The 26,668-nt window shown below is 50.4% G+C and overlaps 1 protein-coding gene across 1 annotated transcript in view; it reads right to left on the bottom strand.

Annotated features, from left to right (window-relative positions):
- LOC119978154 overlaps window positions 1–26,668 on the bottom strand; it is a 512,568-nt gene that overhangs the window by 293,622 nt on the left and 192,278 nt on the right. Inside the window, exons 42-52 of the mRNA XM_038819593.1 lie at window positions 15,978–16,156; window positions 15,194–15,340; window positions 14,730–14,857; window positions 8,949–9,082; window positions 7,983–8,077; window positions 6,848–7,007; window positions 6,413–6,432; window positions 5,474–5,495; window positions 5,351–5,378; window positions 5,029–5,110; window positions 526–693 (exon numbers count right to left, since the gene is read on the bottom strand). Of these exons, the coding sequence (XP_038675521.1) occupies window positions 526–693; window positions 5,029–5,110; window positions 5,351–5,378; window positions 5,474–5,495; window positions 6,413–6,432; window positions 6,848–7,007; window positions 7,983–8,077; window positions 8,949–9,082; window positions 14,730–14,857; window positions 15,194–15,340; window positions 15,978–16,156 (1,163 nt within the window). The remainder of the gene's footprint in view (window positions 1–525; window positions 694–5,028; window positions 5,111–5,350; window positions 5,379–5,473; window positions 5,496–6,412; window positions 6,433–6,847; window positions 7,008–7,982; window positions 8,078–8,948; window positions 9,083–14,729; window positions 14,858–15,193; window positions 15,341–15,977; window positions 16,157–26,668) is intronic.

Here is a 26,668-nt window from a genome sequence, read left to right as displayed (position 1 = left end):
CACATTTTCCCTGCTTCTATGACTTAGCGCAGCTAGAGTAGCCTGCTTTCGTAATATTAATCGTTCTAAACACACTGCTCCGATAAGAGAAACTCAAGCCGTGAACCAATCCAATGACAGGTGGACGGGCCACATATCATTCAAATCAGGAACACCACATTTACATAAAAACAAACACTGCAGATGCAGGAGATCTGAACTAAAAACAGCAAGTGCCGGGGAACCTCAGCACTTTTGTCAGCTGAAGATTTGACAAAACTGTGAAATAAATTGGACACACGATCTGCACAGATGTGGGCACGGGGCTGTTTAGCACAGGGCTAAATCGCTGGCTTTGAAAGCAGACCAAGGCAGGCCAGCAGCACGGTTCGATTTCCGTAACAGCCTCCCTGAACAGGCGCCGGAATGTGGCGACTAGGGGCTTTTCACAGTAACTTCATTTGAAGCCTATTTGTGACAATAAGTGATTTGCATTTCATTTCATTTTTGCTTGTTTTCAATTAATCACGATGAATAATTAATTACCTTGTTGTTGAACTTGTCCAGTGCTTCATTTAATGTGGTTCTGTTAATTTTCCGAACAAAAACTATCAGCGCTATTTCATTTGACCTATTCAGTGCCTTGGGACCAGTGAAACACTGAAATATACCTGCCAAGGCATCACTGCTTAAACCTGAAAGCAGCCGATCAGTCTGAAAAGAAATGCATTTAGAAGAAATAACACATGTGAGATAAAGGCATCCTAGTGCAATGATGCAAAATATCTACAACAGCAATTTTCATCATATCAAGCCTTTAGAGCAATCTCAGGTGCATCGTAAGAGCCTTATAAAACCTAGTATGATATTGAGCCACAAAAGGAGATATTAGATCTTTTTCAAAGAGAAAGGTTTTAAGTACTGCACCAAAAGGAGGAAAGTGAACCAGAGAGGCAAAAAGATACAGGTATTGCAGAGCTTCGGCCACAGGTGACTGAAACAACAAAGAGTGGCCACCAGTGGTGGAGTGATTAAAATCTGGGATGGGAAAAAAGAGGCCAGAATTAGAGGAACACATTTACCTCAAAGGCTCGTGAGTCTGAAGGAGATTATACTGATCAGAAGGAATGAGGCGATGGAGGCAACCGAAAACAAGGTTGCAATGTTAAAAATTGAGACATTACTAGACCAGAGGACAACGTAGGTCAGCGAGCACGAGGGTAGAGGGAAAGAGAACTTGCTGGAAGTTAGGAAATTTATTTTGGATGACCTCATGTTTATAAGTGTACAGAATAGGAAACCAGACATCAGTTTCTTGGTATAGTCACACCAAGAGATAACAAGCGCGTGAATGAGGATTCCAGAAACAAAAATGGACCAAAAGAGATGATTTTATGGAGGTGGAAACAGACAATCTTGGAGATGACACAAATAGGAGGTCAGGGGCAGCACGGTTGGTGCCGTGGTGCGCAGTGCTGACTCACAGCGCCAAGTTCCCAGGTTCGATCCTTGCTCTGGGTCACTGTCCGGGTGGAATTTGCACAGTCTCCCCAGTTTGCGTGGGTTTCGCCCCACAACCCAAGGATGTACAGCGTAGGTTGATTGGCCATGCTAAATTGCCCCTTAATTGGAAAAAATTATGTGGGCACTCTGATTTAAAAAAAATAGGAGGTCAGAAGTTCAGCTGGGTTGCATGTGACAACATGGTTGTGAACAAACTAGCTTAATCTCAGCCTACACAGCTATAAATAACAATGAAACAGAACATCCGGAGATCTTGCTCATCGTGGCCGGGGATTTCAACCAGGCCAACTGCAAATGTGGACTTCCAAAATTCCATCAACACATCCCCTGTCCCACCAGGGCGCCAACCCTCTCGACCAATACTACACAGAAATCAAGGGTGCCGACCAATCCATATCCTGCCCGCATTTCGGAATAATCGGACTATAAGACGGTGCTCCTTCTTCCGGCACACAAGCAGAAACCTATGCGGGAGAATCCAGTTAAGAAGGTCATGCAGTGCTGGTTCAAGAGCTCCTGCATGACTGCTTGGAGTCAGTGCACTGGTTCATATTTAAGAACTTAGCAACCAAGTTAAATGAGTATACCATCACCATCACAGACTTTATCAGCAAATATGTAGAGACTGCGTTCTAAACAAAGTAGTACATACAATCCCCAACCGGAAGCCATGGCTTAATCGGGGATTGACTCCCTACTGCTGAAGTCCAGGTCTGAGGCATTCAAGTAAGGTGACCCTGGCCAATACAAGAAATCCAGATACGATCTCCACAAAGTCATCAGGGATGCCAACAGCCAATATCAGACCAAGTTCGATACACAGATTAATGTCATAGACTCTCGTCGGTTGTGGCAAGGCTTAAACAACATAATGGGCTACAAAGTGAAGCCAAGCAGAATCTCCAGCAACAGCGCATTCCTCCTCAATGAACTCAATGCATTCTATGGTCGGTTCGAGCAGGAAACCATCAAACTGCTGTCAACTGCCCCACAGCCTCAGACACACCCATCTCCAATGTCACAGCTTCCGAAGTGAAATCGGCCTTCTTGAAAATGAGCCCTCGGAAGGCAAAGTGTCCTGATGGAGTCCCTGGTCGTGAACTCAGATCCTGCATGGATCAGCTGGCAGATCTGATCACGGACATCTTCAACCGTTTCTTACTCCATTCCGAGGTCCCACCTGCATCAAGAAGACCACCACCATACCTGTGCCAAAGAAGAACCAGGCAACATGCCTTAATGACCACCGTCCAGTGGCCTTGACATTGATGGTAATGAAATGCTTTGAGAGGTTGGTCATGAGGCACATCAACTCCATACTGCCAGAATGCCTAGATCCACTGCAATTCGAATACTGCCACAACCAGTCCAAAGCAGGCGCCATCTACCTGGCCCCACACTCATCCTGGAACATCTCAACAACAAGGACTCCTGCATCAGACTCCTCTTTATTGATGACAGCTTCACCTTCAATACCATAATCCCAGCCAAGCTCATATCAAAGCTCCAAAACCTAGGACTTGGCTGCTCACTCTGCGACTGGATCCTCGACTTTCTGACCCATAGCCCACAATCAGGGAGGATAAACAACAACACTTCCTCCATGAAAGTCCTCAATACCGGGGCCACACAAGATTCCGTACTTAGCCGCTACAATAATCCCTGTACACACACAACTGTGTGGCAAAATTTGGCTCCAACTCCATCTACAAGTTTGCTGACGACACGACTGTTGTCAGTCGGATCTCGAACAACGATGAGTCAGAACACTGGAGGGAGATAGAGAACCTAGTGGAATGGTGTAACGACAACAATCTCTCAAACAATGTCAGCAAAACTAAAGAGCTGGTCATTGACTTCGGGAAGCAAACACCCCTGCCCGTAACCGTGGTGCCGAGGTAGAGATGGTTGACAGCTTCAAATTTCTTGGTGCGCACGTCACCAACAATCTGTCCTGGTCCACCCACATTGATACTACGACCAAGAAAGGACAACGGGGCCTATGCTTTCTCAGGAAAGTATGGAAATCAGCATGTCCACATTGACTCTCACCATCTTTTACAGATGCACCATAGAAAGCATCCGATCGGGCTGCATCACAGCCTGGTGCACACTCCACACAGACAGTGACCCAAGCCGAGAATTGAACCTGAGATCATGGGGCTGTGAAGCTATGCATTTCCATTATGTATTTTATGTTTGCCCTATGTATTTTCTTTTCATGTCCGGAATGATCTGTCTGAACTGTATACAGAACACTTTTGACTGTACCTCGGTACACTTGACAACAAACTGCTCGGCCCAAGGCCATAAGAACTACAGACAGTTGGGAACACCGCCCAGCAGTCCATTACACAAACCCACCTCCCATCCATTGACTCTGTCTACACCTCCCGTGGCCTTGGGAAAGCGGGCAGCATAATCAAACACCCATCCCACCTGTCTTACTCAGTCTTCCAATTTCTTCCATCGGGCAGCAGATAGAAAGGTCTGGGAACATGCACTAACAGATTCAAAAACAGCTTCTTCCCTGCTGTTACCAGACTCCGGAACGACCCTCTTATGGACTGATCTGATCTGGTCACACATCTTATCTACTGAATAGTACTACACTCCTGTATGCTTTACCCGATGCCAGTGCAGAATCATAGGATTTACAGAATTTACAGTGCAGAAGGAGGCCTTTCGACCCAACGAGTCTGCTCCGGCCCTTAGAAAGAGCACCCCAATTAAGCACACACCTCCACTCTGTCCCCATAACCCCACCTAACCTATTTGGACACAAAGGGCAATTAAGCATGGCCAATACACCTAACCTTCGTATCTTTGGACTGTGGGAGGAAACCGGAGTGCCCGGAGGAAACTCATGCAGAAACGGGGAGAACGTGCAGACTCCGCACATACAGTGACCCAAGCCGGGAATCGAACCTGGGACCTGGGGCTGTGAAGCTATGCATTTCCATTGTGTAATAAGCCACCTGACTTATTCACTCTTCCAACTTCTTCCGTCGGGCAGGAGATACAAATGTCTGAGAACACGCACCAGCAGATTCAAAAACAGCTACTTTCCTGCTGTTACCAGACTCTGAAATGACCCTCTATGGACTGATCTGACCTCTTTACACATCTTCTCAACTGAGTAGTACTACACTCCCGTATACTTACCCGATGCCTGTGACTAAGTATTTACAGTGTATCTTATGTTTGCCCTATGTATTTTCTTTTCATGTAAGGAATGATTGGTCTGAACTGTAGGCAGAAAATACTTTTCACTGCACCTCGGTATACATGACAATAAACAAATCCAACCCAATCCAATGTTCGGCAAATCAAATGATGTGTCTGAGGGGTAACAAGCGAGAAATACCCCCGTCCATCAGCTCATTCAATTGTACTTTGATCAGAGTGCTCCGAACGCCAATAAACCCAGTCATAGAATGGAAAAACTTACAAATTCTTTGTTTTGTCGGAGTGCACACTGCCACTGAGATTTCTGAGTGAAACCCACACCATGACACAGCTTACCTCAGCACATGCATAGTCTGTGATGTTGAAATTGCAGAGATGGGTCATGTTAACTTCAATCAAGAAATTATTTAAGGCGGAACTGTACGGAGAGAAATAAATCTTTTCTTAGGACATTGACTGCACTGAGAAATAAATAACAACAATTTCTACGAAACACTCAACATGTCCCATTATTCATAGTTGTCCACACAGTTCATACGTTATTCACACAAGATGCTTTGAGTCATCTTCTTGTCAAATGCAGACTCGCAACAGCAAGTTGATCGGTTCACGGAAACACGGCCTAATTTGAGTAAAGAGGGCCTCCAGAAATTCTTACCTGTTCACGGCTGTGCACATTGTTGTCTCTGTTGAAAAAGCAGAAAAGAAACCCGAGTATGGACCAAGAATTTTACTCAAAATAACGGATGAAATCAGCATAAAAAGTAGAGAAAGCACTCACCATTGACTGTCGTATTACCAGGCTATGGAAAAGAATGCAGAATAGTATGGTTAGTACTGAACCATCTTCAATTTATATGATAAATGTAGCATCCAAACACGGTGTTCATGTTGTTTTAGGTTTTGAGAAGATGTTAAATGAATGGCCTTTCAATAAGCCACACAAGCTCAAAAGCAACAATGAAACAATTAAGAAAATAGATTCACCAACACTGTGGGAAGGTTTCTCTGATACTGAGGCTAAGTGTTGACGGCGTTATAAATGCCGTCGCGTTTCTCGACGGCGTCAACATGGCCTCATGAGCAGCAATTCTGACCCCTACAGGGGCCAGCACGGCACTGGAGCGACCCACACCGCTCCAGCTGGCGATCCTCGGCGTCTGATGGGTGCCGCGGTCGGCGCATATGCAGTGGCTCCCTTATCTGCGTTGGCACTTACGCAACATGGCGTAGGGCTACAGGGGCCGGCGCGGGACAAAAGAGGCCCCCAGCCTGAGAGGCCAGCACGCCGATCAGTAGGCCCCGATCGCAGGCCAGGCCACAGCGGAGGCCACACCCGGGGTTAAACCCCCCCCCCCCCCCTCCCCCAGGCCACCATCGGATGCATGCACGCTGAGGTTCCACTAGGTAAGTGCAGGTGTGAATGGCGGCAGAGGGACACGATTTTTCCTGCATGGTTGAGAATCGCCGGGGCGGGGGGATGGGGGGGGGGGGGGGGGGGGGGGGGGGGGGGGGGCGTAGAGCGGCCCCCAACTGGTGCCGCGCCGGTGCCAATTCTCCGCTCTCCAGAGAAACGGCGGACCGGCCTTGGGGCGGCGGGCACGATTCGGGCCCGTGCCAGCGAATTTTTGGCCCGGCCCCAGGGTGAGAGAATCCCATCCAGTGGCTTTGAAAACTAATGCGACTGGAAATTGGATTGATGATTGACCCTTTGTCTTACCTGATCATCAGGTCGTAGTTCTGAAAATAAAACAAAATGATTCCTGTTAAAATGTGCTCATGAAAATGCATCGTTATTACTAATCACAGCACACAATTTTGATCAATAGACTACAGATATGGATCTCAGAAGAAAGAGGAAACATTTCTCAAATGTCACCTTCTTTGGCAGACACGTTCATTTTCATTAAATAATGTGTTCATACTTTAATATTTGGCATGTACTATACTGTGAAATTAATAGGCCAGACACTAAGCGTGAACAATCTGTCACTGCCTTGGTTGTGCTTTTTCTATGCACTTGCAACCAAACCAAAAGTTCAGAGAGGTTATGAGATTAAAATTAATTCAAAACTATAATGGGAGCTATCACGTACACAGCAAAATGGAACTGATTGTTGAACAAGGCAGTTCCTTGCTTTAGTAAGACAGTTACCTGACGAATTATCTGGAATTCCTCCTGTCAACCCAAGTCTCCTCACTTCAGACTCAGTGTGTGAGGCCACCCAAACGAGGACTACAGTTTCATTCATGCCCTCTTGAAGCGCTTGAAGGTTAATTCCGAGCAAGTCAATCAGATTCAGGGAATTCAGTTTCTGAAGCAGAAAAATCATGTGATAAATGAATAAAGATTTCATGGCTTGGATGAACCTGGCAGCATAAGGTCCAAATGTAGCAAAATGTACACTGGCTATCAAAACGCGAGTATGCTGCAGTATCCTGCACCCTCAGCAGCAATTGACTAGATGAACAAGTATAAGGTACATATTATCCTTCTGTCTGATTTGTACTCTAACCATTTGTGCTGCTATTCACCCCCGGATGTGGTCCTTGTTACTCTGCAGGAAGTCTGGTGGTGGACCTAATCTTCACACATTTTTCTCAGCATTTATTCACGAAGAAACATGTTACAAACATGCACCTGATCAATTCCCATCCCAGTTCCAATCCTTTCCTATTCATAGAGGACCATGAATTCCTCGATAACGGCCGTTACCTGCACACAATAAAACTTAAACAAATATACAACTACCAATTCTGACAAAATATGCTCGGAGTGTGCCTGTTGTGTTTAATATGTAATAACAGAATTGCATAACTTGAGAGATCCCCCTTGCTGTCATCTAGATCGTGAAGGACTCATATGTGGTCCCATGTGAGCTTGGCCATTTTCCAAAAGGAAGAGTAAAATCTGCATAATGTTTCCGTGTTAGCAGTTCAGTTAGAAACAGGTCACTGACCTTTGTTCCCACACTCACAATACAATTTGGATTGTATGTCCACTGTCTCTATATTCTGTTGCTACCTTATTTAGAATTTGAAACTGTGCAGTATTTACAGTGTTCAATATGCACCATTCCATTCATTCTATTTTCAATCATATAACAGCAAACGCAATTGTATTTCTCTGTGGTTCTAAAATGGAGGGTTAATTTTACGACGTGTCACCAAATGACAGCACTGTTCCAGGGTCAAAGACTACAGGCTGAAATCGAGCTCTGATGAGATGGGAAAACAAATATGGAACCATTGCCGCGCGGATGCAAATAGGCATTATAATCAGACTTTACCTTTACTTCCTCAGGATTCAACCCTTTGAAGGTTTCAAAGTCCATGTTAACCCTGTTATTAGCAAACGTCTTCAAATCATTAGCTGGAGCACCACCTGAAGAAAACGGAGACATGTTTTAGCTGTTCTCGCCTCTTTGCTATTTATTCCACTCATGACAAACCTTCAGGGGATGGCATGTGCAGAAATGAAGAGAAAGACTAAATATCCAGGAGAGAAACTTTAGACAGTTACTTGGGAAGCTGACTTACTTATTGCTTGAAGGAACTTTCAATAAGAAGATATCTGTTGACAGATTACATGTTGATGCTGAATTTTGGGAGAGTTCCTGCAGCATCGCACCACCAAGCTCGCTGGTACCACACGCGAGTCTTGAGTTGAGCAATTGGGACAAAGTCCTCAGTAGCCCCTCACGAGTTGGTAAGCCTTTCTCAAATGTTAAAACTGCCCAATCCATATTTAAGGGTAAATTGAATGTGAGCCTTAGACAAGAATTGTGTTCTAATACATTTTCCAGTGATGGATTGAGGCTCCTGGAATTCAATTCCATCAAATTGAAAGACAAATAAAATATTCTAATGCTAATCATTCCTTTGCCTTTCTTGCTTTTCCAGTAGCGTTCATCATCATGCTGTACAAATGAGTTTTAACAGATTATTTATGTGCATTTCATTAAAATAGAACAGCATTCAACCAGCAACTAATTCAAGGTATAATCAACTCAGCCGAAATCTCATACAAGAAATTTATTGAGTTCACTGTCACAGAGGTTGAATTTCAGGAATATATCTCAAGGGTCGTTAAGGTTTTGCAATTTGAGCCTTTGAATTTCATAAGTGCAGAGTGTTTCTATAATGAGAGAATGTGAACTCTAGATCAGACAGAAAAACACCCCTGTTAGTCTTGACTGCTTTACTTTGAAGACTCAAACAGGATGATGTGATTCCTTGTAAGCCCTTTTACTTACCAACATATGCCTTTATCAGCTGGAAGTAGGGGATCGGATTACTTTGCTGAGAGTTCAGTGCATTGCGTGCCTGACTGTAAAGCAAGTTCTTCTTTGACTGCGTACACATAGACAGATCCAGAGCTCCTGCATCCCTGTGGGAGAAAGTTTACAATGTTAATTTTTTTCAGTGTCTCTGCACTGTGGTGAGATAACCACTGTAGTTATGTGTACTGCAGTAGGGGGATGTATGCCTGTAATACAGGTTCCTCCGGTCAGCCCCTGCCGGCTAGCTCCGCCCACAGGGAGCTTGTGTATAAATATGTATGAGAGCTGCTCAGACCCTCAGTCTACAGTTGCGGATGGAGGGACAACATCGTACAGCAATAAAGCCTCTATTGTACTAGTCTCTCGGCTTTGAGTATAATTGTTAGCGCCACAATTTATTGCTGTACGATTTCCCAGTCACCATGGACATCAGAGTCAAGCCTGACCGTCTGCAGTTGGATCCACATTCGCCTCACGCCAGAAAAGACTTTGATCACTGGCTCGCAGTCTTAGAGGCCTACATCTCTTCAGCACACCCTCCCCCGACGGAGGCTCAGAAAAAGCAACTCCTGTACTCCAGACTTAGCTCCAGCGTCTTTCCGCTCATTCGAGATGCGACCGACTACACCGCAGCTATGGAACTGCTCAAGGAGAATTATGCACCATCGACGAACACCCTGTTTGCGAGGCATCAACTTTCTACTCGCGTCCAGCAGCCGGGTGAGTCGATTGAGGACTTCTGGAGGGCCCTTATACCTCTAGTACGAGACTGCGACTGCCGGGCCCTCACAGCCGCGGAACATTCGGACTTACTCATGCGCGATGCCTTCGTTACAGGCATTGCATCGGACCCCATCCGGCAACGACTGCTGGAAGGGGTCGCCCCCGACCTCGCGGCCGCTAACGCCCTGGCGCTCTCCATGACGGCCGCCTCCCGTAGTGCGCACATATACTCCGCTAGCCACTCGGCCCACCCGTCCTACCCCTCGTGGACCCCGCAAACGGCTCCCCAGGCCCATCCGTCCCATCCCTCGTGGACCCCGCAAACGGCCCCCCCAGCAGCCGCCCCCGCGCACTATGCCTGCGCTGCCCGCCGCACCGCACCCCCTGGGGGTCCCCACTGTTACTTCGTGCGGCCAACAGAAGCACCCTCGCCAACGCTGCCCGGCCCGCACAGCAACCTGCAAAGCTTGTGGAAAGAAAGGCCACTTTGCAGCGGTGTGTCAGTCCCGGACGGTCGCCGCTATCGCGCCGCTGGTCCCCACGCCTCAGCCGCTCCCTCAATGGGCCCCGCCGTCCGCTTCCCCTGACCCCACGTGCGATCAGTGGGCGCTGCCATCTTTTGCCGCCCCCGCCATGTGCGCCCCATGGGCGCCGCCATCTTCATCCACCACAGCCATGTGCGTTCCATGGGCGCCGCCATTTTGTTCCGACCCCATAATGTGCGCGCCATGGACGCCGCCATTTTACCCACAGGTACTGCGGATGCCGCCATCTCGTCTCCAGGGGCCGCCATCACGGGACACGGGTCGCTACCGCTCCTCGTCGGACTCATCTGACTCAACCGCCCACCAACCACTGCTCGCCTCCGTTACGCTCGACCAGTCGCGTCCTCGCAACCTGGCACCCTCTTCCACATCGGTGTTGGTCAACGGCCATGTGACCTCCTGCCTCATCGACTCCGGGAGCACCGAGAGCTTCGTCCACCCGGACACGGTAAGGCGCTATTCCCTTGCGATCCATCCCGCCGACCGGCAGATCTCCCTTGCCTCCGGTTCCCACTCTGTCCCGATCCGGGGTTTCTGCCTGGTTAAACTCACTGTACAGGGTGTGGAATTCGACCGTTTCCGTCTGTACATTCTCCCCGACCTCTGCACTTCACTCCTACTAGGCCTGGATTTCCAGTGCAATCTCCAGAGCCTCACCCTCAAATTCGGTGGACCCCTACCTCCCCTCACCGTTTGCGGCCTCGCGACCCTCAAGGTCGAGCCCCCCTCCCTCTTTGCCAATCTGACTGTGGATTGCAAGCCCGTCGCCACCAGGAGCAGACGGTACAGCACCCAGGACAAGGCCTTCATCAGGTCCGAAGTCCAGCGGCTGCTTCGGGAGGGTATCATCGAGGCCAGCAACAGCCCTTGGAGAGCCCAGGTGGTAGTGGTTAAGACCGGGGAGAAGCACAGGATGGTCGTGGACTACAGCCAGACCATCAACCGGTACACGCAGCTCGACGCGTACCCCCTCCCCCGCATTTCTGATATGGTCAATCAGATTGCACAGTACCGGGTCTTCTCTACTATTGACCTGAAATCCGCCTACCACCAGCTCCCCATCCGTAAATCGGATCGTCCCTACACTGCCTTTGAGGCGGACGGTCGTCTGTACCAATTTCTGAGGGTTCCCTTCGGCGTCACGAATGGGGTCTCGGTCTTTCAGCGAGAAATGGACCGAATGGTTGACCGGTACGGATTGCAGGCCACCTTCCCGTACCTCGACAATGTCACCATCTGCGGCCATGACCAGCAGGACCATGATGCCAACCTTTATAAATTCCTCCACACCGCATCTCTCCTTAATCTCACGTACAACAAGGAGAAATGCGTGTTCCGCACAGACCGCTTAGCCATCCTTGGCTACGTAGTCCAAAACGGACTACTGGGGCCCGATCCCGACCGCATGCTCCCCCTCATGGAGCTCCCAATTCCCCACTGCCCCAAGGCCCTCAAACGCTGCCTTGGGTTTTTCTCTTATTACGCCCAGTGGGTCCCGCAATACGCAGACAAGGCCCGGCCACTTATCCAGTCCACACATTTTCCCCTCTCGGCCGAGGCACAACAGGCCTTCGCCTGCTTTCGATCTGACATAGCCAGGGCGGGGATGCACGCCGTAGACGAGACTCTGCCTTTCCAAGTAGAGAGCGACGCTTCAGATGTCGCCCTTGCCGCCACGCTGAATCAGGCCGGCAGACCCGTGGCATTCTTTTCACGCACCCTCCACGCCTCCGAAATTCGGCATTCCTCTGTCGAAAAGGAAGCCCAGGCAATCGTTGAAGCGGTGCGGCACTGGAGGCATTACCTGGCCGGCAGGAGATTCACTCTCCTCACTGACCAACGGTCGGTAGCCTTCATGTTCAACAACACGCAGCGGGGCAAGATCAAGAATGACAAAATCTTGCGGTGGAGAATCGAGCTCTCCACCTTTAACTACGAGATCTTGTATCGCCCCGGCAAGCTCAACGAGCCCCCAGATGCCCTCTCCCGAGGTACATGTGCCAGTGCACAAGTGAACCAGCTCCGTGCCTTGCACGACAGCCTTTGCCATCCGGGGGTCACCCGCTTGTACCATCTGATCAAAGCCCGCAATCTGCCCTACTCCGTCGAAGAAGTACGGACAGTCACCAGAGACTGCCAGATCTGTGCGGAGTGCAAGCCGCACTTCTACCGGCCAGATCGCGCGCGCCTGGTGAAAGCATCCCGCCCCTTTGAACGCCTCAGCGTGGACTTCAAAGGGCCCCTTCCCTCTACCGACCGCAACACCTACATCCTTAGTGTGGTCGATGAATTTTCTAGGTTCCCCTTTGCCATCCCATGCCCAGATATGACATTTGCCACCGTCATCAAGGCCCTGGATTCCATTTTCGCCCTGTTTGGTTTCCCCGACTATATCCACAGTGACAGGGGATCCTCATTCATGAGCGATGAGCTGCGTCAGTTCCTGCTCAGCAGGGGTATCGCCTCCAGCAGGACGACCAGCTACAACCCCCGGGGTAACGGACAGGTAGAGAGGGAGAACGGGACGGTATGGAGGGCCGTCCAGCTGGCCCTATGGTCCAGGAACCTCCCAGCCGCTCGCTGGCAGCAGGTCCTCCCTGACGCGCTCCATTCCATTCGGTCGCTACTGTGCACCGCAACTAACAGTACACCCCATGAACGTGTTTTTGCCTTCCCTAGGAAGTCCACATCCGGAGTGTCGCTCCCGACTTGGCTCACGACTCCGGGCCCAGTCCTTCTCCGTAGGCATGTACGGCACCACAAGGCGGAACCCCTGGTGGACAAAGTACGCCTTCTCCACGCCAACCCTCAGTATGCCTACGTGGAGTTCCCCGACGGCCGCCAGGACACAGTCTCGCTCCGGGACCTGGCTCCCTCAGGTGCCGATCCCATGCCCACACCCCTTCCAGCGCCAACCCCAGCGCCCCCCTATTCGTCCCCATCAGGTCCATCCCTCATCCCCCTGCCCACCCTGGAGGACATGGAAGATTTTGGCTTGCTCTCGGAGTCATCCCGCCAGCAGCCAGCACCAACACCGCCAGCACCTGCACCATCGGGGCCATCACTGCCTGTGCCGACGTCACCACCACAGCTACGCCGATCACAGCGGAACGTCCGACCACCAATTCGGCTCAACCTGTAACCTGCTCACCGGATGGACTCTTGATTTTCCTTGTTGGACCCTCTTGTAAATAGCATCCTTTGTATTAGAGTTACATGTCACCCCCGCCGGACTCATTTTTTACAGGGGGTGAATGTGGTGAGATAACCACTGTAGTTATGTGTACTGCAGTAGGGGGATGTATGCCTGTACCTGTAATACAGGTTCCTCCGGTCAGCCCCTGCCAGCTAGCTCCGCCCACAGGGAGCTTGTGTATAAATATGTATGACAGCTGCTCAGACCCTCAGTCTACAGTTGCGGATGGAGGGACAACATCGTACAGCAATAAAGCCTCTATTGTACTAGTCTCTCGGCTTTGAGTATAATTGTTAGCGCCACATGCACAAAGGTAAACTACTGCAGTACCTTGCCAAACATAATCATGGACCAATATATGATAGGCCATAGTCGCTAATGCTCTCTGAAGCAAAATCAAGCAAAACAAAATTGGTTAACTTGAAAAGGTTGGCGGAGGAGTTCTCCAGTGAATAGTATTTGGGACCCTGCATTTCTAACTGAAGCTTTCGTGTACAGTGTCTTGCTTTAATGATGCCCTCTTTCGGCAATAATTGTGTGATTCTGTGAAGTGGTTGAATCAGTGAGAGAGGAACAGAGGAACTTTGGAACGAGTGTCCACTTTCCTTTATTGGCTGATGCAGCGGGGATCAGAACAGAGGGCTTATGCAGGAAATGTATAAAGCACTTGTTCTAGGCCACATATAGAGTACTGTATGAATTATGATTATTAGACTAAAAATGGGAATGCAATTGATTAGACATTTTACAAGGATGGAGATGTTTGGTCAGCAGGATTAACTGAATAAGCTGGAGTTGTATTCTTTGGAAGAAAGGCCGCAAAGGAGGAATTCAATTGATGTATACAAAATTGTGCGGGCCCAGAAAGCGGGATCCATTTCCATCAAAAGAAAAGCTAGAATCAGGGGTATGGATTTAATGTAATTATTAGGATTAGAGGAGGGATGATGGCAAATGTTTTCTCCCAGAGGGTGCTGTGGTTGAGAACTCACTCCCTGAAAGAGCAATAGAGGCTGAAGCCCACACAGCATTTAAAAGATATATTTTAATATGTATTTTAAATGTCGTAAAATACAAGCTTATGGTTCAAGAGCTGGAAAGTGGAGTTAGTCTTTCTCTCCTGGAACAGACAATCTGAGCCAATTGGCCTCCTCCAGTGCTATCAATTTCTATGATTGTTTACTTCACAGTTACATTGCCCTGAGATTTTAATTAACTAACTTTGAAACTGAAGGAAATCATCACATTTCACTCATCAGGGAACTAGTAATAGAAAGGTTCAACATTTACGTCAAGTTAGAAATTGTCGACAGCTGCCATTCATCCAGAATGCATAACTTGGCTCCACCGATCGCTTTCAAAGAAACTGCATTTAGAATGCCACCTAACTGGAGGAATCTTGTAACAATTGATTGCACCTATTGGAAGAGATGTGAAGTACACGTTATAACTCAGTTTACAAAGCAGCATCCAACAAGTTAAGAAGCTTCTTTTTGATGGTAATGCACCTCAAATTTCGAACATACAAATAAAATTCCTGTAATTAGAATACATCTGTCAATTAAGACTGCAACCAATTTCTAGATGCTGGTTCATGGAAGCAGCTTTTGGTTTAAACTAACCCAAGAAGGGCCTTGTTCAAGAAAGGCCACAGTCTTAAATGCTTCAGCCTTCACCTTAAAGATATTGCTTATGACCCAGCATCCAATATATAACACAACATTTTGACGTTAATATTCTCTTTGTTTCAGTACCGTGGTATATTCCAAATGTTGCGCCATCAATTCAGCAAGTGTATCGACTTGAGTGATATTCCAGCTGCTGACGTCTGTGGCATTAAACACAGTGGATATGTTGCCCAGCAGTCGAATTTGGTTTTCTGGTAGCCCGTCGGGGTAAATCTGTTTCAGGAAACCCAAAATGAGAAACTTGAAACAGTTGATATGCAGTCAGCTTTCATTTTCCACTTTATATCATCAGAATTGAACAACAATTGATCTCTTGTTATATTTGTAAAACCTTGACCAGACCATTCGCAGGGTTTGCGCAGTTAATTTTAAAAAAGGGGCTTCGGCAACTCGTGTACCATTATTCCCTTTTCCTGTTAAATTCCCACTGGAGAGATGAGAGCACATAATCAAAACTTATCATTCAGCGCAGCACTAAGGGAATCTTGAACTGTCGCGTGTATCGAACTTGGGATGGAGGAGATATTCCGATGACTCTTATGTTCATTCTCAAGTGCGTGCAAAAGATCCTCTGATTCCATATGAAGAGCAGCACAGGAGTTCTTAAAGATTCCTGCCGAATACAGAGTCCTCATGTCAACATCACTGAAATAAAATAGGTAATCAGGAGTCTCATTGCTACTTGTCATACTTTGTGAAAAGTGGCTGTCAGGCTCCCTGACATTATCACATCACTGCAATTGAAAACAAACGTCATTTGCTGCGGAACACTGTGGGAATGTCTAAGATAGTGAAAAGCTGTATATTAAGGCAAGGTTCTTTATTATGATTTTACATCAATGTTCCTTACCCTCAATAGTCTCTGTTTCAGAACTCCCAGCTGAATACGATCAAAGGCAAGAGATCCCAGTCGGAGGACGCTGTCTTTCAGCACAAGATCACTCAAACAGATGTCCAACTGGGCCGTATTGTAGATTGCAGGTGTCAGCTCATTAATGTCTTCTGCTATTATTATTCCTTCTGTACAGTCTGGAAGCACAAGATTGTTTTAGATGTAATATTTCAATTTACCGGTAATTTCATTTTTTTAGAAAATATTTTATGAAGGCATTTATTATTTTAACAATCAAGTTTCAACAAGAACAAGAACCTCCCCCCCACCCTCCGCTAATGGCTTAATCTTTCTCAAAGAAGCCAATGAATGGCTGCCACCTCCAGGCAAACCCCTACAGCGATCCCCTCAAGGTGAATTTAATTATGTTGAGTCTGAGAAACCATGCCATGTCGCTAACCCATACCGCCGACTTCGGGAGTTCCGAGTCCCTCCATCCTAGTAGGATCCGTCTCCGGGGGACACCAGTGAGGCTCAAGCCAGGACTTCGGCCTCTCTCACCCACTGGGCTCCCGGATCTTCCGACATACCAAGAATCGCAACCTCTGGACTCGGTACCTCGCTTTTAATACCTCTGACATGATGTCAGCAAACCCCTACCAGAAACATCTCAGTCTCAGATATGCCTAAAACAAATGGACATAGTTCGCAGGATCCCCCCACACAAGGCCCACACCAAACTTCCACCCCCTCAAAGAACCTGCTCATCTGGGTCACCGTTGTGCGCCCTGTGGACCACCTTGAATTGTATCAGGCTGAGCCTGGCAGACGATGAGGATGCATTGACTCGACTTCCGGTTGCGGCTATGACTAGCTAAGCCGCACATTTGGAAGCTCCTGCGACAAAGGTGTTTTTGGGCCAATTGGAAGGCCCCAACAGTGCTGAAAAGACGAATCCCGGTGGGGGAAGGTCCCCTGAGGAGAACTAGACCGATTTTATGGTTGGTACCCGGAGTGGAGCGGCAAGAAAAACGGCAGCAGCTCCCCAAAAAAAGCGGGGGAAGAAAATCAAAATGGCAGCCGGCGGCGCATCGGAGGAGTGGAAGAAATGGGCGGAGGAGCAGCAGGCCGCTCTCCTCCGTTTTTTCACGGAGATGAAAGTGGAGCTCTTAGAGTCCATGAACGCGACGGCCACCAGGTTGGTGGGAGCCCAGGCGATCCAAGAGGCGTCGATTAAAGAGCTGCAGCAGGAGATGACCGCGAGGGAGGAGGAGGCCACAGTCATCGGGGCAAAGGTGGAGGTGCACGAGGCACTCCACATGAAGTGGCAGAGCCGCTTCGAGGAGCTGGACACTCGGATGAGGAGGAAAAATTTGAGGATCCTGGGCCTGGAAGAAGGCCTGGAGGGGTCGGATCTCCCGGGATATGTGGCGGAGATGTTGAGCTCCCTGATGGGGGAAGGGGCCGGTCCGGCGCCCCTGGAATTGGAAGAGGCATACCGGGTCATGGCCAGGAGGCCTAGGGCAAACGAGCCCCCGAGGGCGGTGCTGGTGCGGTTCCAGCGGCTAAGTGATCGAGAGAAAGTCCTGAGGTGGGCAAAAAGGGAGAAAAGAAGCAAGTGGCAGAACTCGACGGTAACGGTGTACCAGGACTGGAGTGCGGAGGTGGCAAAGCGGCGGGCCCGGTACAACCGGACAAAGGCGGTGCTACACGCGAAAAAGATCAAATTTGGAATGCTGCAGCCGGCGCGCTTGTGGGTCACCTACAAGGGCCAACATCATTATTTCGAGTCCCCAGAGGAGGCCTGGACCTTTGTACAAGAGGAAAAGTTGGACACGAACTAAAACCTGGGAGCACCGGCGGTCGTAGCCGCCTGGGGACTCTTGATTGAGCAAGTGGCCCTTTTCTTTTTCAGGCCAGGTCGGAACTGGGTAACAGTTTCGTGGATTGTTTGGGGTGTTTTTTCTCGAACGGTTGACTTTTCTGAATATCTTGAAGGTTTCGAGTTGTTGGGTGTTTCTGTATATTTGTACTGTTGAAATCTCTATTGTGGGTCGTTGGCTTCTTATGGGGTGTTTCTTCCCGTTTCCAATTTCCCTTAGTTATTTACCCCTCTTACCCTTTTCCTTTGGGTGCTTGGGGGGTTTTTTGTTCTTTTTTTCTTTTCGGGTTATGGTTATCTGCGGTTATTTATACTGTTTGATGGAGGGTGATGGTTGGGCACACTGTTAGTTGATAGCTAGTTAATTATTTTGTTATTTAAGTATGTAGTTAAGTATTTATGTATTTAGTTGCCATTGGTTATTTATATCGTTAAGTTGGGGAGACGGGACGGGGGGGAGCGGGTTGATTATGCGGGTCTTTCTCTGGGGTTTTAAGGGGATCTTTCACGGGCGCAGATGGGGTGAACCGGGAGGAGTCGGAATGTGGCAGGAGCAGCCGGGTCAGCGGAGACCAGCTGACTCTCGGGAGTACGATGTTGGGTACATCGCGGCTAGGAGGGGTCCTAGCCAGGGGGGGGACACCGGATTGCTGCTGGAAAGACCAGGGACGAGAAGGGGAGAGCCGGGGGGGTGGGGGGGGGGGGCCATCGCTATGGGAAGCGGGTCAGAAAAGGAGGGATGACCCGGGGCGAGCAAGGGACAAGACATGGCTAATCGACAGGGAGTAGGGACGGGTCGCTCTGCGATCCGATTGATCACGTGGAACGTAAGGGGGCTGAATGGGCCGGTCAAAAGATCAAGGGTCTTCTCACACCTGAAGGGACTGAAGGCTGATGTAGCAATGCTGCAGGAGACTCATTTGAGGGTAGCAGATCAGGTCCGCCTGAGAAGGGGGTGGGTGGGACAGGTGTTCCACTCAGGCTTGGATATCAAGAACCGGGGGGTGGCGATTTTGGTGGGAAAGAGGGTGTCGTTTGTGGCGGCAGAGGTGATGGCAGACAAGGAGGGTAGGTACGTGATGGTGAGGGGTAGGTTGCAGGGAGAGAATGTGGTACTGGTAAATGTGTATGCCCCGAACTGGGACGACGCGGGTTTTATGAGGCGCCTGCTGGGCCTCATCCCGGGACTGGAGGCAGGGGGCCTGATCATGGGAGGGGACTTTAATACGGTGTTAGACCCTGGGCTGGATAGATCGAGTTCCAGAACGAATAGGAGGCCGGCAGCGGCAGAGGTGTTAAGGGGGTTCATGGAGCAGATGGGAGGGGTAGACCCATGGAGATTTGGTAGGCCTAGGGCGAGGGAGTATTCTTTTTTCTCCCATGTCCACAGAGTGTACTCTAGGATCGATTTTTTCGTATTGAACAGGGGGCTGATACCGAGAGTGCAGGACACGGAGTACTCGGCCATTGCGATATCGGACCATGCACCACATTGGGTGGACGTGGACATGGGGGAGGCGCGGGATCAACGCCCGTTGTGGCGCCTGGATGTAGGGCTGTTGGCGGACGAAGAGGTGTGCAGAAGGGTGAGAACGGGCATTGAGAACTATCTGGGTACGAATGACACAGGTGAGGTGCAGGTGGGGACGGTCTGGGAGGCCTTGAAAGCAGTGATTAGAGGAGAGCTGATCTCCATAAGGGCACACAGAGAGAGGAAGGAGAGGCAGGAAAGGGAGAGGCTGGTGGGGGAGTTCCTAGAAGTAGATAGGAAATATGCGGCGGCACCAGAGGAGGGGCTATTAAGGGAGCGGCGTAGCTTGCAGGCCAGGTTCGACCTACTGACCACTAGGAAGGCGGAAATGCAGTGGAGAAGGGCGCAGGGTGCGGCGTATGAGTACGGGGAAAAGGCGAGCAGGATGCTGGCACACCAGCTTCGTAAGCGAGATGCAGCCAGAGAGATTGGGGGAGTGAGAGAGAGGGGTGGGGACGTAGTGCAGAAGGGGCAAGAGGTGAATAGGGTCTTTAGGGACTTCTATAGGGAATTGTATAGGTCTGAACCGCCGAAGAGGAGAGGGGGAATGAAGAACTTTCTCGACAAACTGGGGTTCCCAAAGGTACAGGAGGAGCTGGTAGAAGGGTTGGGGGCGCCGATAGAGCTGCAGGAGCTAATTAAAGGGATAGGCCAGATGCAGGCGGGGAAGGCGCCGGGGCCGGATGGGTTCCCGGTGGAGTTTTACAGGAAATTTGTGGACTTGGTGGGTCCAGTGCTGGTGCGAGCCTTTAATGAGGCGCGCGAGGGGGGGGTTCTGCCCCCAACAATGTCGCAGGCCCTGATCTCCTTGATTTTGAAGCGGGACAAGGACCCGGTCCAGTGCGGGTCCTACAGGCCCATCTCCCTCCTGAATGTTGACGCCAAGCTGTTAGCAAAGGTCCTGGCAACCAGGATAGAGGACTGTGTGCCAGGGGTAGTCCATGAAGACCAGACGGGGTTCGTGAAGGGACGCCAACTTAACACAAATGTCCGGAGATTGTTAAATGTGATTATGATGCCAGCAGTGGAAGGGGAGGCGGAGATAGTGGTAGCGTTGGACGCGGAGAAGGCATTTGACAGGGTGGAGTGGGAATACTTGTGGGAGACGTTGGAAAGGTTTGGGTTTGGGGAGGGATTTATCAAGTGGGTAAAACTGCTCTATTCAGCTCCGATGGCAAGTGTGGTAACAAACGGGAGGAGGTCAGAATATTTTGGGCTCCATCGAGGTACTAGGCAGGGATGTCCCCTATCCCCCTTACTCTTTGCATTAGCGATTGAGCCGTTGGCGATGGCACTGAGGGGTTCAGGGGGGTGGAGAGGACTGACAAGGGGAGGGGAGGAACATCGGGTCTCGCTCTATGCGGATGATTTGTTGTTGTATGTGGCAGACCCAGAGGGGGGAATGCCGGAGGTAATGGGGATACTAGCGGAGTTCGGGGACTTTTCGGGGTATAAATTAAATCTGGGGAAAAGTGAGGTCTTTGTAATACACCCGGGAGACCAAGGGGAGGGAATTGGGAGGCTCCCCTTCAAAAGAGCAGTTAAAAGTTTTAGGTATTTGGGGGTGCAGGTGGCAAAGAACTGGGGGACCCTCCACAAGTTGAACTTTTCCAGACTGGTGGAACAGATGGAGGAGGAGTTTAAGAGGTGGGACATGGTGCCGCTGTCGCTGGCAGGGAGGGTGCAGTCAGTTAAAATGACGGTCCTCCCGAGGTTCTTGTTTTTGTTCCAGTGTCTGCCCATCTTCCTCCCCAGGGCCTTTTTCAAGAAGGTAACGAGTAGTATCATGGGGTATGTGTGGGCACATGGCACCCCGAGAGTTAGAAGGGTCTTTTTGGAGCGGAGTAGGGATAGTGGAGGGCTGGCGTTACCCAACCTTTCAGGATATTACTGGGCGGCAAATACATCGATGGTGCGAAAGTGGATGATGGAAGGGGAGGGGGCAGCCTGGAAGCGCATGGAGAGGGCGTCCTGCGGCAACATAAGCTTAGGGGCACTGGTAACGGCACCATGGCCGCTCCCTCCCACGAGGTATACCACGAGCCCGGTGGTGGCGGCCACCCTCAAGATCTGGGGGCAGTGGAGGCGACACAGGGGGGAAGTGGGAGGTCTGATAGGGGCACCACTAAGAGGGAACCACAGATTTGCGCCGGGAATCACAGGAGGGGGATTCCAGAGCTGGCAGAGGGCGGGTATTAGACAACTGAGGGACTTGTTTATAGAGGGGAGGTTTGCGAGCCTGGGAGAGCTGGAGGAGAAATTTGGGCTCCCCCCGGGGAACACGTTCAGGTACCTCCAAGTGAAGGCATTTGCCAGACGACAGGTAGAGGGGTTCCCCGCGCTTCCCGACAGGGGGGGTGAGTGACAGGGTGCTATCAGGGGTCTGGGTCGGGGAGGGGAAGATCTCGGACATCTATAAGATTATGCAGGAGGTGGAGGAGGTACCAGTAGTGGAGCTAAAAGATAAGTGGGAGTTAGAGCTGGGGGAACAGATAGAGGACGGGACATGGGCAGACGCCCTGGAGAGGGTCAACTCGTCGTCGTCATGTGCGAGACTAAGTCTCATTCAATTTAAGGTACTGCATAGAGCCCACATGACGGGGACAAGGATGAGTCGGTTTTTCGGGGGTGAAGATAGGTGTATTAGATGTTCGGGAAGCCCTGCGAATCATGCACATATGTTTTGGGCATGTCCGGCACTGGAGGAGTTCTGGAAGGGGGTGGCAGGGACGGTGTCGAGAGTGGTGGGGTCCAGGGTCAAGCCAGGATGGGGATTTGCGATCTTCGGGGTTGGGGTGGAACCGGGGGTACAGGAGGCGAGGGAGGCTGGAATATTAGCCTTTGCGTCCTTGGTGGCTCGGAGGAGGATCTTGATTCAGTGGAGGGACGAAAGGCCTCCGAGTGTTAACACCTGGTTAAACGACATGGCAAACTTCATCCAATTGGAAAGGATCAAATTCGCCCTGAGAGGGTCGGTGCAGGGGTTTTTCAGGCGATGGCAACCCTTCCTAGACCTCTTGGATCAGAGATAGAAACTGAGGCCGTGATAGCAGCAACCCGGGAGGGGAGGGGAGGGCGGGAGGGAGGGGGGGGAGAGGGGGGGGGGGGGAGGGGGGACAAAGACGAAGGAAGTACGGTAGCGGTGGTGGCACGGGCAAGGCCTGCCCGAGGACGCTGCTAGAAATGATAAGTTGGTCTGACTGTCGGTTCGCCGGCGGGGGGGGGGGGACTTTTTTCTTTTTTTGTTAAGTAGGGGGGTTTGACTTTGTTTTGTTATAATTTAAATGTAAATGTAGGGGGGGTTAAAATGTTTGTATTTTGAAAAATTTCTTCAATAAAAATTATTTTTAAAAAAAAAGAGGATCCATTGACTCGCCTCAGGGCCTCATCCCATAATCAGGCCTCCAACTCCCCACCCAGCTCTTCTTCCCATTTTTTCTTCACTGCCCCATATCGGAGTTCCCTCCCACTCCATCAGCTCCCTATAGATCTCTGAAATATTCCCCTCTCCTACTCCTGCTTTACACACCACCTTATCCTAAAGCCCCTGGGGTGGCAGGTGTGGGAAGGTCAAAACCTGCAACCGCACAAAGTCCCTCACGTGCAGATACAGGAACCCATTCCCACCTGGCAACTCAAACTTCTCCTCCAAGCTCCAATAAAGAGATCAACAAATCTCTCGATCCCGCCCGCTGCCACCCCCGGAACTCCCCATCCCATGTGCTGCCGCCACTATCCCCACACCCTCAGGGCTGCTACTACTACCGGGCTTGTGGAGTACCTGGCCAGCGAGAACGGCAGAGGGGCTGTTAACAGTGCCCGCAAACTTGTATCTTTAAATGAGGCTGCCTCCACCCGCTCCCAAACCAACCCTCCCCCCACTACCCACTTGCTGACCATTGCAATATTCGCCGCCCAATGATAATTTATAAAATTTGGAAGAACAAGCGGCCCCCCACCCCCAACGCCTCTGCTCCAGTGGCACCTTCTTAATCCGCGGGGCTTTACCAGCCCAAAGAAATCCCGAGATCACCGCATTCACCTTTTTAAAGAAGGCCTTCGGGATAAAAATTGGAAGGTTCTGAAAGACAAACAGAAACCTCGGGAGAACCGTCATTTTCACTGTCTGCACCTACCCCGCCAATTACAGCAGGAGCGCATCCAACCTCTGAAAGTCCCCCCCTCATCTGTTCTGTCAGCCGATACAAATTCAACTTGTGCAGCTACTCCCATTCCCGTGCCACCTGGATACGCAAATATCGAAAGCTCCCTCCTACCACCTTGAACGGCATCTCCCCCAATCTCTTCCCCTGAACCCTCGCCTGAATCACAAAGGCCTCACTCTTGCCCACAGTCAATTTATACCCTGAAAACCAACCAAATTCCTCCAATAGCCCCATAATCCCTCCAATCGCCCGCAGCTAGTCTGAAATGTACAGAAATAAATCATCCGCGTAAAGCGAAACACTGTGCTCCACTATCCACTGCCAGACCCTCGACGCTCTCAGTGCCATTGCCAATGTCTCTATAGTCAGGGCATGCAGCAGTGGGGAAATTGGGCACCCCTGCCTTGTCTCCTGGTGCAGCCTGAAATAGTCTGAACTCACCCAATTCATCCTGACACTCGCCACCAGTGCCTGATTCAACAACCGGACCCAGTCCACAAATCTCTATCCAAACACAAACCGCCCCAGGGTCTCCCTTAGGTATTCCCACTCCCTCGATCAAAGGCCTTCTCTGCGTCCATGGCAATCCCCATCTCTACCTCTCGCCCCTCTCGAGGCATCATGCTGTTGGCCGCCAGATGCCTCCCCTTCACGGATGCCATCTGGTTCTCCACTATTACCTCTGGCTCACAATCTTCAATCCTCAAGGCCAAGATCTTAGCCAATAGTTTGGTATCTGCATTTAGCAGGGAAATCGGTCTATCTGGCCCACATTGTTCAGTGTCTTTATCCCACTTTAAAATGAGAGAACATCGCTGTGACAACGTCAAGGGTAGTACTCCCAGCTCCTTTGCCTCATTAAAAGCCCTTGCCAGCAGCGGTCCCAATGCCCCCGAGAACTTCTTGCAAAATTCTACCCATCCAGACCCGGGGCCTTGCCCGATTGCATCACATCCGCCCCTCCACTACTTCTACCAGCCTAATTTGGCTTTCCATCAATACCTCATCTGCCTTCGGGAACTCCAACCCCTCTAGAAACCGCCTCACCCCTTCCACCCCAGCTGGGAGTTCTGACTCATACAGCTTGCTAAAGAAGTCATTAAATAACTCATTTACCCCTCTCGGGTCCAAGGCCACCCTCCCACCCGTGTCCTTCACTTTCCCAATCTCCCTCGCTGCCTCCTCGCGACATCCTGCTCATCTTCTCCCCATACTAATACACCACCCCTCTCACCCTTCTCAACTGCCCCACCGCCTTTCCCGTAGATAATAACCCAAACTACATCTGCAGCTTCTGCCGCTCCTTCAGCAGCCTTGCCTCTGGGGCGTCCGTATACCTCCTGTCCACCTGCGGGATTTCCTCCACGAGCCTTCCTATCTCCGCCCGCTTACGCTTTCTCCATCTGTGCCCAAATCGAATTAAACTCCCTCCTGACCATTGCCTTCAGTGCTTCCCATGCCGAAACCTCCCCCATATCATTAACCTCCACATATCCCCGGGGCCTTCCTCACCCGCACACACACATCTTCCTCCGCCAACAGCTCCACATCCAGCCTCCATTGCAGGAGCTGGGCCCCCCCTTTGCTCACCTGTCGGTCCACCCAGTGCGGGGCATGGTCCAACACCACTACTGCCAAATACTCAACATTAACCACCCCCACCAACAACGTCTTATCAAACACAAAAAGTATATTCGGGTGCACACCGTGTGCACATGGGAGAAGAATGAAAATTCTTTCGCCCTCGGTCTCCCAAATCTCCACAGATCCACCTCCCCATGTGCTCTATTAATCCCCAGAGTCCCTTAACTGTTGCCGACACCCTCCCCGACCTCGAGATTGACCAGTCTAGTCTTGGATCCAGAACCGGATTAAAGTCTCTCTTCCCCCCACAATTAACTGATGGGAGTCCAGGTCGGTGATCCTCCCCAGAGTCCGCCTAATAAACTCGATGTTGTTCCAGGTCGGGGCATAAATATTTACTGACACACCGACATCCCCTCCAGTTTACCGCTCACCATAACATACCTCCCCAGAGTCCGTCACTTTACTTCCCACTTCAAATGCCATCCGCTTATTGATCAAAATCGACACCCCCTTCATTTTAGAGTCCAATCCAGAGTGAAATACTTGCCCGACCCATCCCTTCCTCAGTGTAGTCTGGTCCCACAACTTCAGGTGAGTCTCCTGCAGCATGGTCACATCCGTCTTCAAATTGTTAAATGAGCGAACACACGGGCCATTCAACCCTCGCACGTTCCATTGAATCAGCCTGGTCGGGGGAGAACCCTACCCTCCCTTTGCCAATCAACCATAGCCCCTATTGGGCCAGCCTCCAGCCCACGTACCACACGTCCCTAGGCCCGCCCTCGGGTGCCCACCGTTATCGATCCTCCTCCTGTTACCTTTTTGAAGCCCTTCCCCTGTCAGCAGTACATCCCCCACCCCCCACCAAATCTCCAAACAATAACCCCTACCCCATCCCCTCACAAACCTTCTGCTCATCCCCAACTGCGCTTCCGTGAACTAGCCCGTCCAGATAGCCTGGCAGCCCCCGTCCATGGCGCTCAGTATCCAACCCCCCACTGATTACCCTGCCGCCCCCCCGTCCGACAACCCGCTAGTGCAAACAAGAACAACCCCTTCCCAAGCCCAATCGAACAGATCAACCCCCATCTTCCAAAAAAGAACAGAAACAAACCTGAAGCAAAGCAATGGCCCCAAAAACAAATTAAACACAGCGCCAAAGCATCTCCACCAACGTTGAATGTCCTCCTTCTGCCAGTATTGTTCCCAGCTATCAGAGGTCACCCACAAACCTGTCAGATAGAGCATCCCAAACTTCACCCACTTCTTGAAGAGGGCCGCCTTGGCCTTATGAAGCTCACACTCCTCTTGGCCAGCTCTGCACCAGGTTCTGATATGCTCAAAGTTTACTGCCCTTCCAGGTGCAGTGCCTAGTCTGCTCGGCCCACATCAAGATCCGCTCCTTGTTCAGAAAACAGTGCAATCGCACTATCATCGTCCTTGGCAGCTCGTTCCCCTGGGACATCCTCATTAGCGCACTATGCTCTCGATCCACTTCCAGAGGATGTGCAAATGCTCCCTCCCCCAGCAGCTTCTCCAGCAT

Source organism: Scyliorhinus canicula, chromosome 15 (genome assembly GCF_902713615.1).
Source record: "Scyliorhinus canicula chromosome 15, sScyCan1.1, whole genome shotgun sequence".
Lineage (NCBI taxonomy): Eukaryota > Metazoa > Chordata > Chondrichthyes > Carcharhiniformes > Scyliorhinidae > Scyliorhinus > Scyliorhinus canicula.
The sequence above is the reverse complement of the archived record's forward strand: the minus strand, read 5'-3'. Positions and strand labels throughout refer to the sequence as shown.